Raw genomic sequence first — 14215 nt, forward strand, 5'->3', positions numbered from 1 at the left:
CAGGTGTGCTGGCGGCGGGGGCCTGGCGCTGACCGTGCCGGGCGGCTCAAGGGCGGCGCGGAGGCTGCGCTCCCTGTGCCTGCGGGTCTTCTCCCCTCCCCCCGGAGCCGTGGGTTCTGCTCCGAGCCCGGGACCCTCCTTTACCTGATCCCGCTGGAGGTGTGAGCCGCCGCCCGGAGGGGCCAGTGGAGTGGCCACTCGGCCCATGAGGACCCTTTCAAAGGTTCTTAGTTCTTCCTCCCGCGAGAATTGCTTCCTCTTAGTTCTGAAGTCGTCCACCGAAAACCACCCTTGGACTCCTTAAGAAAGTTAGGAGGAGAAAAGCCTTGGTGGTGCAGTGGTTACACACACAGGGGCAAACCAAAAGGCTGACAGTTCGAACCCACCCACAGGTCTTATAGGAGACAGCCTGGGCAGTCTGTTGTTGTGTGTACTGTAGAGCTGACCTCTTTTCTGGTGGGTTTTCAGAGGCAGTTAATCACACGGGAGGAGATTGCCCATCCTTCTCCCGAGGAGCAGTTGGTGCCCTCGAACTGCGGGTCTTTGAATTGCAGCACAGCTTCTTGCCACTAGGCCACCAAAGCTAGCAAACGCAGTGAGGCTACTTTTACTGTAATCGGAAATCGACTGGAGGACACCTAACAGCAACACGAGATGGAAACACACTCAGCATCTTTTGAAAGATCCACTTTATGGATCCTCTTCGCAGACCGAATATTGGGCCACAGAGCTGGCAGCAGCGTGGCCCAGTGCCTCAAAAGCAGTATCCTCTTACTCTGCCCATGGAGAGACCCCAGGCAGAAGAGGCCCCTACTGAGTTGTGTCCCTGTGACTCTGTGCTGGTGGTATGTATGACTTGTGATGAGTCGACAGCAGTTAACAGAGGCTGAATCACCAACCAAATTCAGGCAGTTCTAAAACATTTTGAAAAGTTCTGCATTCAGAAAATACACTGGTAATGTCAGGACAGTACTGTATCAGCCTTCCAGTTGTCTGGACTGACAGGTGTGCTGCGGAAAGGTGTTTCCAAAGATGAGCAAGTTACAGACATGTGAGAGAAGTGTGGCTGGAAGGCGTACTGTGATAATCCACAACTGTCTTTTAAATTGCCTTCAGATTAAGGAGAATATTTTAAAAGTAGTTGTTTCTCCTATAGGAGTTCTGAGAGTTGCAGTTTTTGAGAGGATGGTTGTTGTGTGCCACCAAGTGGGAACCAGCTCATAGCTGACCCTCCAGTGAGTTTTCAGAGACAGTAAATTGCATGGGAGGAGATTGCCCATCCTTCTCCCAGAGAGCAGCTCGTGGATTCAAAGTACATTTCTTTGGGATTACAATGAAGATTCTTAACATTAGGCCACTAGATCTTTCTAGAATAGTGATCTTAGTATGTCTTTAACATAAATATTTGGCACCTTTCACTGGGACTCTGAAAATATACACTGAAGGGCCTTTTCCTCCCTTGAGATTGTAAAATGCAAGGCAAAATTGTTCACAGATTCAAAGTTTATTTTCATTTTTTAAAAAAGTGAAAAGAATTGTATAAGCAAGGAAATGATAAGAATCAGCTTATGCAAAGAGGAAGAATCTCTCCTCTCCCCACAGTATTAATGGCGCTGTCACTCGCTTTCTGCTGTTCTGTTTCTGTCACTCCTTGCCATAGTCTAAACTGACTCAAATTGACCCACAAGTTGGTTTTCAGAGGCCGTAAATCACAAAGGAGGAGATTGCCCATCTTTTTTCCCATGGAGGAGCAGGTGGATTCACACTGGTTGCCTTTGGGTTGGCAGCTCAGTTTCTTATCACATTTCCCTTGTAAGGGAGCTGATAAGTATAGCTTGTAAAGTGGCTAATAAGACAGAATTGTTCTGGGATAAAGAAATGTAACAGAAAATTAACAGACAGTTGCAGGTAAATGAGAGGCCTATGATTTTTTTTTTTAAAGAGATACTAAGAAATCAAGAGAAAAGATATTTACATTGCAAAGATACTTTGTGTGTACGTGTTCTGGTCAGTGCCTAGAAGTTATGTTCTCATGTAGGAAACCAGGTTCCTGGGCCCAGTAATCTTCAGTAGTTTAGCATTTGTTGTTATTGTTGAGTGCTGTCAAGTTGAGCACACTCATAGCAACCCTATGAACAAAAGACCAAGACCTGAAGCCTTTCTATAACTGTAGTTGTTTCTCAAAGTTCATAGAGTTTACAGAGGCATGTTGTTTAGGAAGTGGATGCCACTTGTAGACATGCTCTTTCTTCAGAGATTGGCAGCATCTAAGATGGACAAATACCAAACAACTAAAATGGAATGTAAAATTTTGTATGACTGAAACATCTAGCTAACTTTTTAAAAATTATAAAATTTTATTTGAATTGTGATTTTAACGAATGTTTATAGACAAGTTAGATTTTTATTTCTTCACTGTTGCACATTTTACCCCCCTCCCTCGCTTTCCACTTCCACAGTACACTTTTTTAAAATTTTCATTCATTGTTGCATAGTTCCCTCCCTCTACCGCTGCCCACCAGTCCTCTTTGCAGCGATATACCTCTTATTCTGGGCTGTTGTCATACATATAATGCCTAATCATATATTCCTTTAGATGGTTCTTTCCTTCGTCTGTTCCAATGCAGTGGTCATTATCTATCCACTCTTATTCCTCGCAGTAACCCTATTTTAGTGAGAACTTTAACTTCGGACACGTTGGTGGAATTAGGAAGAATAAACAAGTGGAATGCCGTAAGGCATGATAGGGATTGCAGTATCCCTTCTAGCAAATTATCCCCTATACATTTTTTGTGTGTTTGAGAAAAATTTCTATTTAAGTGATCTCAATTTTGTTGGCAACATCCAAATCATTGTATGACTTAATAAAGATGTTGACCCTGGTCCCATCAGTGTCAGATCTTCTTCACAGCTTGTTTGATTGGGTGCTTGTTGGCCTTGGTAGCCATGTAAACACACGTGTGTCGTTATTTTCTATTTTTCTCATAGCAGACTCAGTTGTCAGGGGAAACTTGATGCTGACATAGTGGTCACCCTTGTTTCTCCTGGGGAAGCTCTTCTGGGGTTATTTGGGCTGCCTTTGGAGTTTCAGAGGCTTAGGCTGCTATAAGGTGGGTGATGTGTGGCTCTTTTTATTTTGTGGCTGTGGATGCCCTTCAGCACTGCCTTCTTGAACACCTTTGCTTTGGCTTTGGTTTTTGGAAGGGTGGGGCTTCTGTCTTTGCTTCTGGCAATATCTTTGTAGAAGGGTACAAATATTTTTTTGCTGTTAAAATTACAATTAAAATTTTTTAAAAAATTTAAAACCTCCCCAAATCTTTTTTTAAACAAAGGCTTTAGACTTGTACTTCTGTGTACTGATCTAGAGGGGTATTGTCTATGAACATACACCCCACCCCCCTGTTTTTTCCTTAAGCAAGAGAACAGTTCTTGATACCTTCATGGGAGCCAGAGTCTTTAAAGAATATTTTTGGAAGTTCCTTTTGTCTTAATTGTCTTATTTCAACTTCTACCTGTTTTCCCTTCTTTCTGGGGGAAATGTTGCCATTTATGCCATAAAAATATATATGCAAGGTGTTTGCACAGCTGTGTGTCATGCTTTTACTAAGATACAAATTTAGATTTTAAAACCAAGATGTAATTTCCTCATATATCCCGGCATTTATCTTCTAAAAAGCAGGAGAGACATTAGATCAGACAACTCCTAATTTCTCTTCACGTTGTGGAAACTCCAATATTTCCGTTGAAAAGGCTGAGAGTATGTGATAAAAGAGTGGCTCCATTAGATTTGCATTTTTGAGTTTGATTAGGTAAGTCTTGTGATAGGAAGGGTGCATGAACAGTCCCACATTGCTGTCTAAAGATGACATTAAACACAAAGTTTTCATAAGTCGAGTAGCAGCAGTTGAACAGGAAAGCAGAAATTTTTCCTCCCTGTTATTCAGAGGGGTAGGAGGGCGGTCAGCTTTTTTATAAGGTAAAAGGATAACAGTTAGCCATAGGGAAGCTTTGACAGAAGTAAGTAGAGCTGGAAGGAGCCTTTAGGGGTTTATGTAATTCAGTCCCTTTATGTCATTTTTAGGCCTTTATTAAAACCAAACCTGAAAGAGGATTTTAGCCTATTTTTAAAGACCTCCTGAGGATTTGCAGAAAAATTTTTCACCAGCGTATTGCAGTATTAAATGATCTTAAGTCTTAGGGTGGATTTAACATGAGTAAATAAATAAAATTTTTGGTTTTTACCTGAAATAATACTTTTTTTGTTTGATTTAAAAAAAAATTCTTTTTGTCAATATTTTTAATTATTTATTTTTTAATAGAAATTTTGGAAGTTGGACACACAATTTTCCTTTCTTTAATCAACATAACGTGAAAAGTGAAAAGGAAAAAGAAAATACTTTTCCTTTCTGACAGTTGTCACTCTCTTTCCCTTGGGAATAGTTTTATTGTTTATTTTCAACTTTCTTTAAGGAAACCTTAGAAAGATGAGAGCCTTCTAGCTGTCAGAATAAGTAAGATTCTGTTTCCAGAGGAAACAGAACGCTTCTGGTGTTTCCACTGTAGAGAAAGGGGAAGGAGGATTTAAAGTGGTAGTTGAGGGGAGGGTGGGAAGAAAGGAAAGAATAAACTCATAGCTGAGGAAAAAAGAGGAGTTCTAAGGCTGTTCCTTAGAGAAGGACGTCAAGCGTGGAAAGGTGGAATGACACAGTGACTGCTGCAGTGGGCGTGAGCATGTCAGGGATTGAGGATGGCGCAGGATAGGACAGGGATCCGAGCTGTTGTTCATAGGGTCGCTGTGAGTCAGACTCCACTCAGCAGCTGCTGACAGCACAAGGTGGGAACAAGAGGAGCAGCTGTTCACTACGCTGGTCCTGAACAGTTCAGGACACCTCTTCAGGTTGAGCAGGGCCTGATGAGACATCCCGAAGACTTCCAGGCCTTACAGGAGTAATGCAGTTATTCACAGTTTGTGAGATGGGATTTTTCTTTCCATTTTTTGTTTGTTTGTTTCTCCATTGGGAAGAATATTGCATATCTTACCTGCTGAGTCTGAAAGACTCAGAATTATATGAGGTATCCACTTTAATATGAGGAGTTTAATAAAAATTCTTGGTAGATGAAACTTCTATTTAATATGTCAAAAAACATATACTGATTCTTTTTCCTATTATGAGCCCCTGTAAAAGCTATGTACACATACACCATGTGGAGGTTACACAGTTGGCAAAATCATGCAACATGCATACTATCTGCATGAACACACAGTACTTAAGATAGTAATTTGGAACGTGGACGTGCAGGGAAGGCTGACTTGCCCACTCATCAGAGTTCAGGTGCCCTGGAAACTGTGTAGTGCTCTGAGCCAGATAGTTAATTGGTTGAATTCAATCAGTTTCCATTTTTGAAAGAAAGAAGCTGTGTTTATTGGTAGAAGAGACAGTTGAGAGGATTGGCTAGAGGCTATGTCTGCTGCTCAGTGGGTGTGTCTTCCTTGATGAAATAAATGGTTTGTGGTCTCAGAAGCCAGTTGCCTTGTGAATAGCTTCTAAGAAGGCTTCTGTAATATAGCTTGCAATTTGTGACCAATTAAGAAAGTAAGTCCTTTGCTACCAACCTGTTTATTACAGTAAATTTATCATACATTCGTTGCCTTGCTGAGAACCTTGAAGATGCATTATGAAGCTTGAGAGAAGTATTTTTTCTTTTGTTTTTAAGTATTTCCCTCCATGCCTTGACTATAGAAATAAAAAGAGGAAACTGTAGTAGCTTAGTGATAGGTAAGGAATTGGGCTGCTAAATCCAAAGGGATGTGATTTGAATCCACCAGCTTCTCTGCAGGAGAAAGATGAGCAGTCTCCTTCCAGATGATTTACTGCCCCTGAAAACCTGCTGGAGGGTCAGCTATGAGTTGGATCTGACTCATAGGTACAGAACATCAACTGTAGAAATGTGTTTACATTGGATTTTACAGGATTGGAATAAACTTCATGGTGGAAGTTCATTTTTGTTGTGGTCTGTTTTAAATCAGCCTGCTGCTTTCTGGTCATTTCTAAGCTCTGGGAATCTTGCAGTTGTACTAGGGATCTAGGCATCTGATCCAGCTTTACTCCAGTAAGACAATGAAGTCAGACAAAGTATTCAACTGTTTTTGTAATCTGAGAAGATTCAGAAGGTGTTACACAGATAAAGTGCTGTCTTGTCAAATGTGATGGTGTTGAATTCTTCTGTATAAGCCTCTTGCTGCCAAGTTAGTAAGCCCCTTCAGCAGTTCTTTAAGATTTTAGTTTTGGCCTCGTGTCTGGTTTGTAATAGAACTAAAGAAATAATAACGAAAACTTACTACTGTTGAGTTTTGAAACTAGTTCACAAATGACCCTCCAATAGGTTTTCAGAGGCTATAAATGGCACAAGAGGAGATAGCCCATCTTTTTCTCTAGGAGCAGTTGGATTTGAATGTGTGCCCATGGATTTGACATGTGCCTTTGGATTGACAGTGCAACTCATTACCCATCAAAGCGCCTTCAGGAAATACTAGAAGTGAGCAAGAGTTAGAAACCTTGGGAGTTGGTGAAGTAGCTAAAAAAAGAGGGCATGACACAAGAAAAGAAAAAATCAAGAATGAAAGCTACAATCCTGGGGGACTGTAATTTTTCTAGGAGAACGAGCACAGGCACGTACACAGCTGTCAGAAACACACATATATGCACACACAGTCACACAACACTGAAGGTGGAGGCAGTGGTATCAGAAACAGACCCAGTGGAGATTGAGGCAGTAGTGTCAGAAAACACACACAGAGGCACAGACACCCGTGTGCCCATTCCCCCTTTCCCCCCAAAGATTGAAGCAGTGGTGTCAGAAAACCAAGGAAACAGAGACTGTTTCAGTAAGGAGATCATCTTAGTTGTCTGGAACAGATAGCACAGTACCAAAGTGAAATGTTTTCATGTAGAAAATGTATTTTCTCACAGTTTGGGAGGCTAGAAGTTTGACTTCAGGGGCCTACCTCTAAAAGACTATCTCTGTTGACTTTGGGAGAGATCCTGGCCTTTTTTCAGATTCTGTCCCTCAGTTCTTTGGTGATCTTCAAATGGAATGGCACGTATCTTCCCGTCTCTGCTGGCTTCTTCCCGCCTAACCTGCTCCTTTTATATCACCCTCCGCTGATGGTCTCATTAACATAACAACTGGTCACAAATGAAATTATATCCATGATTTACAAGGTTTAGGGTTTATAAAATGTTTTTAGGGAACAAAGTGATAACCATGGATTATCAAGCAACCAAGACTAATAATAGGAATAGAACCAAATCTACTGCTGTCGAGTGGATTCCAACTCATATAGACTCTCTGCTGGGTTTCTGAGGCTTTATTTATGGGAGGAAACAGCTCTCTTTCATGGAATGGCTTATAGCTTCAAACTACCAGCCTTTCCAACAGCCCGGCACTTAACCATGCTATCCCACTATCCCATGAGGGCTTCTTAGTAGTGTGTACGGGTGACTACTATATGCCAGGCCTACCTCTAACTCCTTTACCTAGCCCTCACAAGAGCCTTCCTAGGTATATATTACCCTCATTTCACAAATAATGAAGACTCAAATTCAGATGGTTTAAGTAACTGATTTGGGGGCAACAGATAAAACTTTTTAAAAAAAATTTTATTTAACTCTACAGCATTTAGACCTCTTGTTCATATGTTGCTGTGAGTTGTAGCCTCCTCACCCGCACCTAACAATAACAACATCATAGGACAGAGTTTAGCAATTCCAAAGCTACTGGTAACTTCTGAGAAAAATCTTTTAAGAGTAATAAATAGATCACACCTTCTTTTTTAATTGGTTTGCATACAATAAATTATATACATTGTTTAATTCTTGTACATTGTGTTTTATACAGTCTTTCATTTTACATTGTGTTTCATAGATTCATATACATTGTATTTTATATAATTACTATTGATCTAGTGCTAAGAAACTGTGCTCCAATTCCAAAGGCACACAGTTGAAATTTACCAGCTGCTCCACCAGCTGGAGAAGGAGGGACAGTCTCCTGTGTGATTTACTGTCTTTGAAACCCCTTTAGAGGGTCAGCAGTGAGACAGTGGTACACGATGACTGTGCCTGTAATTACCCAGCTTTTCAAGGTCCCCATTGAAGCTTTCCTATTCCTTCATCCCCACCCCTTCCTCTGCGCACTGTGTTATCCTAGTGATTTCCACTCTTTCCCTTTTCTTGACCACTTCCTCCTTGCCTCTGCCCCTTTTAACATTTGTACACTCTTACTCAGTAATCCCTCTGTTTTTACAATAATGATCTTATGCAGTGTTTGTCCTTATGAGGCTGAATAACTTTAATGAGCAAAATGCTCTCTAGACTGTCCCATGGTATTTTACAAAATCATTATTCCTTAGTGTTGTAAAGTATTCCTTTCGTGTGAACATGCCTCAATTTCTCAATTCATTTATTTGTTGGTAAGTATTTGTGCTGTTTCTGGTTTCTTTCTTTTGTGAATAATGCTGCTAGGAACACAGGTGTACATATCTCTGTTCAAGGTGTACATATCTCCATTTGTGTCTTAGGTCTAATTTCCTTGAGGTATATTCCTCGCAGTTGGAATAGCTGGGTCATGTGGGATTTCTGTGTTCAGCTTTTTGAAGAAACACCAAACTGCCTTCCAAGTGGCTGTACCATTTCGCAGTCCCACCAGCAGTGCATGAGAGTTCCAGTCTTTTTGCATCCTCTCCAACATTTATTGATGTATAGCTTGCTGTCCTGTTAAACTTTGCTACTGCTACTGGGGTGAGATGATACCTCATTGTAATTTTATTTTGCATCTCTCTGATTGCCAGTGATTTTGAGCACTTTGTCATGTCTCTTTCATGTCTCTTATCCATTTTGTTACTGGGTTTTATCAGTCTTTTTCTTGTGGAGACCCTGAAGTATTCTGAAACTTTCATTATAGGACCCTCGACTGAAATATCCTTGTTTTTTTCTTAATCTATAGGCTTTCCTTTCACCCTACTGGAAAACAGGGTGCACACAGGCCTTGATTTTTAGAAGGTCCTGTTTGTCAATTTTGTCCTCTCCTGGTTGTGCATAGATTGCATCTTTTTTAGAGCTGATTGGTCTTGGTCTTAGTGGAATTTTATTGGAATTCTGCTAGCCTTTCCTCACTACATTCCATACATACTAGAGAGAATAGTTTGGAGCTCTGCATATGTCACATAAGCGGTTTTGTTTTGTTTTTTCACATAAGCTTTTTTTATGGTCTGAATATGTGTTTCCAGCAATCATCTCTTTTGGTGTACAAATAACAAGTCCACTTTTCCCCCCCTTCTCAGAAGCAAGATCTATTGCTCCCTAATGTTTATGATATGTAGCTTTTACTGAATGGGCTAAAAAAGTGCTTTCAAAGACAGTTGTAAAATAATTTTTATGTTTTGACATTTATTATTTTCTGATTAAAACCCTAAAAAACAGAGGCCTCTATCTATATGTGAACTGAAACAGTGCAGGTTGGGCTAGCTCAGCCGATGACATGTTCTGTGCTTTGGACAGCAGTGTTATGCAAGGAGAGTTGGCATTCTAACTTGTCATGCACGACTCCCTGTAGCGATTTTCTAATGGTAGATCATTATTATGGTGCAAGAGAGCTGGGATAGGAGGTTTGAGGACAAGTGAAGCTCTGCCACCAATTGTGGGTGTTCACTGGAGCTCCCTTTTGCCCCCAACATGCTTTGAGCAGATAGCACCCTCTTCACACTGCCCCGCCAGCATGTTCAGTTCTGGGTGTTCAGTGTACACACGTGAATAACAACCTGTATCATGCCAGTGTCCCTCCTCCAGGATACTTCCCCGAATATGTCTGTGCTAAACTAGCTGACAGGTTTCACCAAACAGATGTAACCTTGGACATGTGCTCACTTGTCTGTGCCAAGAAATTTCGAAGACAGCTACCTGACTGGAAGAGATCCATGTTTGTTCCCATTGGAAAAAAGAGATCCTCCAATGAATGTGAAAATTATTGAATGAAATAATTAACATAATATATAATTATAATCTTGCTGATGGTCATTAAAAATGGCTGGAACAGTTCCATCAACAGGGATCTGCTAGAAATTAAGTTAGATTTAAAAGAGGTTGTGGCACTAAAAACATCATTGCTGATATCAGATGAATCTTGACGAAAAGTATAGAATACCAGTGATGTCAGTTTAAAGACAAAGGTGTGCCAAATCCAAGCCTTGGCGTTTTTAGTTGCTTAATATGCATCTGGAAGTTGGACAGTGAGTAAGGATGACAGAAGAGTCAGTGCCTTTGAGTTGTGGTGTTTGAGAAGAGTACCGAATGTCTATCTCATAGACTGCTAAAAGAAAAAAGTCTTTCTTGGAGGATCTGCAACCAAGATGCTCCCTAGAGACAAGGATGGTGAAACTCGTTCTCTCATACTTAGGGCATGTTGTCAGGAGGGGCTAGTCTCAGGAAAAAGACATCCTTGCAAAACGTAGAAAATTAAAGAGGAGAAGACCCTCAACACCGTGGATTGATGCACTGACAATAATAATAGGTTCAAGCATATCAGAGATAGTCAGGATGGTATAGGATAGTGCAAAGCTCAGATCTGCTGTTCATAGGGTCACTGTGAGTCCTTGCTGACTCTGTAGCACCTAAAATATCAAACCCCAAACCAAATGCAACCCTAAGCAACTCTTCAGAAAGAACTGTCCCAAAATGTTTCCGAGACAGTGACCTTTTATGGTAACAGATTACCACATTTCTTCCATGGAACAGATGATGGATTTGAGACACATTTGGTAGTAGGTGAATGCTTTAACCCTGCACTACCCAGAATCTAGTATCTATGGCTGTTTACATTCTAGACCTTGCCTGATCGACACAGGTATCATCTATGGCACACTTGGCCTTCGGAGAATAATGCTTTCATTGTATTTCTTATCATTGTGATTCTGCTGTCATTGTCGTAGAGTTGGAACTAACACATAGTGACCCTTTGGCAAGTTTTCAGAGGCTGTAAGTCACGTAAGAGAGGATTGCCTATCTTTTCCCCAGGGAGTAGCTGATGGATTCATGCCCGCTGCTGCCTGTGGGTTGTCACTGGAGCTCATAGGGTCACTCTAAGTTGGAATTGACTCTATAGCCATGATTGAGTGAGTGAACAATGATGTTAATGAGGCAAGAGTAGAGGCAGTTCTTTATCATGTAATCATCTGTAAGATGTGACAGGAGATATATCATTTGTAGGGGGATTAACGTAGGATTATTGTTGTTGTTGTTACATGCCTGTGACTCATAGCGACCATATGTACAGTCCTAAACCCTGCTCTGTCCTGTGTGTCTGATACACCTACCCCCATTACCCTAGTCACTGAATCAATCCATCTCATCCAGATCTTTCTCTCTTGTGGTGTCCCTCTACCAGGACTGGTCTCGCCTTGCAGCACATCCAAAGATAAAGCTTCAGAATCCTTGCCTTCAAGGCGCAGCCAGGCCTCACCCTCTCTAGGACAAACCTGTTTGTTCACCTTTCTTATGTCACAAATGTGATCTGATATAAGAGGAGTTCCCTGTGATATCTCACAGGAGTTACAAGGAAAGGTAAGCAAACAGAGAAGGGAGGATCTAAGTACCACTAAAAATGAAGGGCTAGGAGTGGAGGGCATCCTTTGGGTTCAGGTTCTTGTGCTGGGAAACTCCTAGAACCAAGAGAGAGAGAGAAAGAGAGAGAGGGCACCTCCTTTTAGAGCTGACGTGCTGAATTTGAACTTCTAGCCTCTAAAACAAGAAGATTATTAATTTCTATTTATTAAAGCCATCCATTGTGGTATCGCTTTTAAAGCAGCACTAGATAACTGAGACCCTCCTCAACACAGAGAAAACAAGAATCCTTAATCACAGAACCAATAAAAGGTTTCATGATATATGGAAAAAATATTAATGTTGTTGAGGATTTTATTTCACTTTAATCCACAAAACACCCATGAAAGCAGCAGTTGAGAAAGAAAATGGCATATTTCATTTGGCATATCTGCTGCAAAAGACCTCTTAGAAGTGTTAAAAAATAAAGCTGTTATTTTGATAACTAAAGTATACCTGACCCAAGACATGACATTTTAAATCAATTCTTTTGTTTTGTTTTTGTTTTTGTTTTTGATGTGTGTACCTTCAAATCGGATCTGACTGGTACAGGAGGGGACTGTGCCTCCTTCTTCAGTAGAGCATCTGGTGGATTTGAACCGGGCATCGCTGGAATTGCAGTGCAGCTTCTTGCTACTAAGCCACCAGAGTTCGCCTTAAATCAATTTTTAATGCATACCAAAGCTGAACAATGACAGCATTGATGTCTTTGGATTATCATGTTGGTAGAGAAGAAGATTGAGTGTGCCATGAACTTTCACAAGATGAACATACTGTCTTTAAAGAAGGACGTACAGCCAGAATGCTGCAGAGAAGTGATGATGCTGAGACCTCATCTCATGTGCTTTGCCATGTGCTCTGGAGGGACTGCTCTGTGGACATCATGCTTAGTAAAGTAGAGGATCTGCTAGAAAGAAGATGACTCTCAGTGAAATGGATGGACTATGGGCTGTAGCAGTGGACTTCACCATGGCGACAGTTGTGAGGATGGCACACAACTAGGCAGTGTTTGATTCAGTTGTACATGTGATTGTTATGCCTTGGAACTGACTTGAGGGCACCTAACAGCAAAACATACTTAGGAGAGAGAGAGAGATTGTGCTTCTTGCCGTTGTTATTAGGGGCCATTGAGTTGAAAATGACGCATAGCAACCCTGTGAACAACAGATGTGAACCCTATCTTACACTGTGCCATTCTCATCATCTCTGATACACTTGAGCCCACTGCTGCAGTCCCCATGCCAATCCATCTCACTGGGGGTCTTCCTCTCCTTCATTGCCTCTCCATCTTTCCAAGCCTGATTGCCCTTTCCAAGGAATACCCTGTCCTGGCCACTTGTTCTGCTCTTGTTAGAAACGTAAAATTTCACATAAAAGAAATACTGCCAATTTTAAGGATTATTTTCCAGCTTAATGTCATAAATGCAGCAAAACCTGTGAAAGTGAAACCTTTTCACAGAATTTAAGGCAGAAACTTTCCAGGAAATGAAAACTTAAGTCTTAACTACTTTCCACTAAAGAGTAATAGAAGAATTCTGTGTCCTGTCAAAGGCAGAAAGCTTTGGAGACCCAAAGTAAACAAGGCATTCCCATCTGGTTCCATTCTCACGGGTTTCAGGATAGATTCTTTGACCAATTGGTATAGATAAATGTAATTCTTTAAACAAATGCACAGAATTCCATAATAAGAATGTATAATGTAACTTATTTAACAGTTATCCATAATAATATTGAGACTTCCTTTCAGTATTTTTAGTATGTCAGCTCCTGATAAATCTGTCTCTTCCCATGTCTAAATTGATAGAATGCAGGTTGTCATATATCAACAAACAAATGCTGCCCTCGACCTGCTCACCAAATTGTGCCAAGAAATCTGGAGGACAACTACCTGGCCAACTGATTGGAAGAGATTCATATTTATTCTCATACCAAAAAAATAGTGACTTGACAGAGTATGAAAATTATCAAACAATATCATTAATATCAAAAGCAAGCAAAATCCTGCTGAAGATTATAAAAAAACAACTGGAACAGTGCATTGACAGAGAACTACCAGAAATACAAGCTAGGTTTAAAAGAGACCATGGTACCAGAGGCAGTATTGCCATTGTCAGATGGGTCTTGGCCAAAAGCAAAGAGTACCAGAGGAATGTCTGTTGATTATGAAAAAAACATATGATTCTGTGGATCACAACAAATTGTAGCTAACCTTGAGAAGAATGGGAATCCCAGAACACCTGATTGTGCTCATGTGAAATCTATACTTGGACCAGGAAGCAGCTTTCAGAATAGAGCAAGAACAGAACCACTGTATGATTTAAAATCACGAAAGGAGTGTGTCAGAGATGTGTCCTATTTCAGTCTGTATGCGGAACAGGTCATTCAGGAGAATGGGATTTATGAGGAGGAATGTGGTATCAGGATTGGAAGAAGACTCATCAACAACCTTTGTTAGGCAGATGATACAACCTTGCTTGCCGAAACTGAGGAGGACCTGAAGTGTTTGTTGCAGGTCAGAGTATATAGTCTTTAGTATGGATGATTGAAGCTCAGTGTCA

At 40.9% G+C, this 14215-nt stretch overlaps 1 protein-coding gene across 1 annotated transcript in view; it reads left to right on the forward strand.

The window, feature by feature from the left end:
• SPTLC2 (serine palmitoyltransferase, long chain base subunit 2) overlaps nt 1-14215 on the forward strand; it is a 169077-nt gene that overhangs the window by 497 nt on the left and 154365 nt on the right. Inside the window, exons 2-3 of the mRNA XM_006884770.1 lie at nt 4-161; nt 710-845. Of these exons, the coding sequence (XP_006884832.1) occupies nt 4-161; nt 710-845 (294 nt within the window). The remainder of the gene's footprint in view (nt 1-3; nt 162-709; nt 846-14215) is intronic.

This window comes from Elephantulus edwardii, unplaced genomic scaffold, assembly GCF_000299155.1.
Source record: "Elephantulus edwardii isolate Elephantulus edwardi_28Jun2011 unplaced genomic scaffold, EleEdw1.0 scaffold00037, whole genome shotgun sequence".
In the NCBI taxonomy this organism is placed as follows: Eukaryota; Metazoa; Chordata; class Mammalia; order Macroscelidea; family Macroscelididae; genus Elephantulus; species Elephantulus edwardii.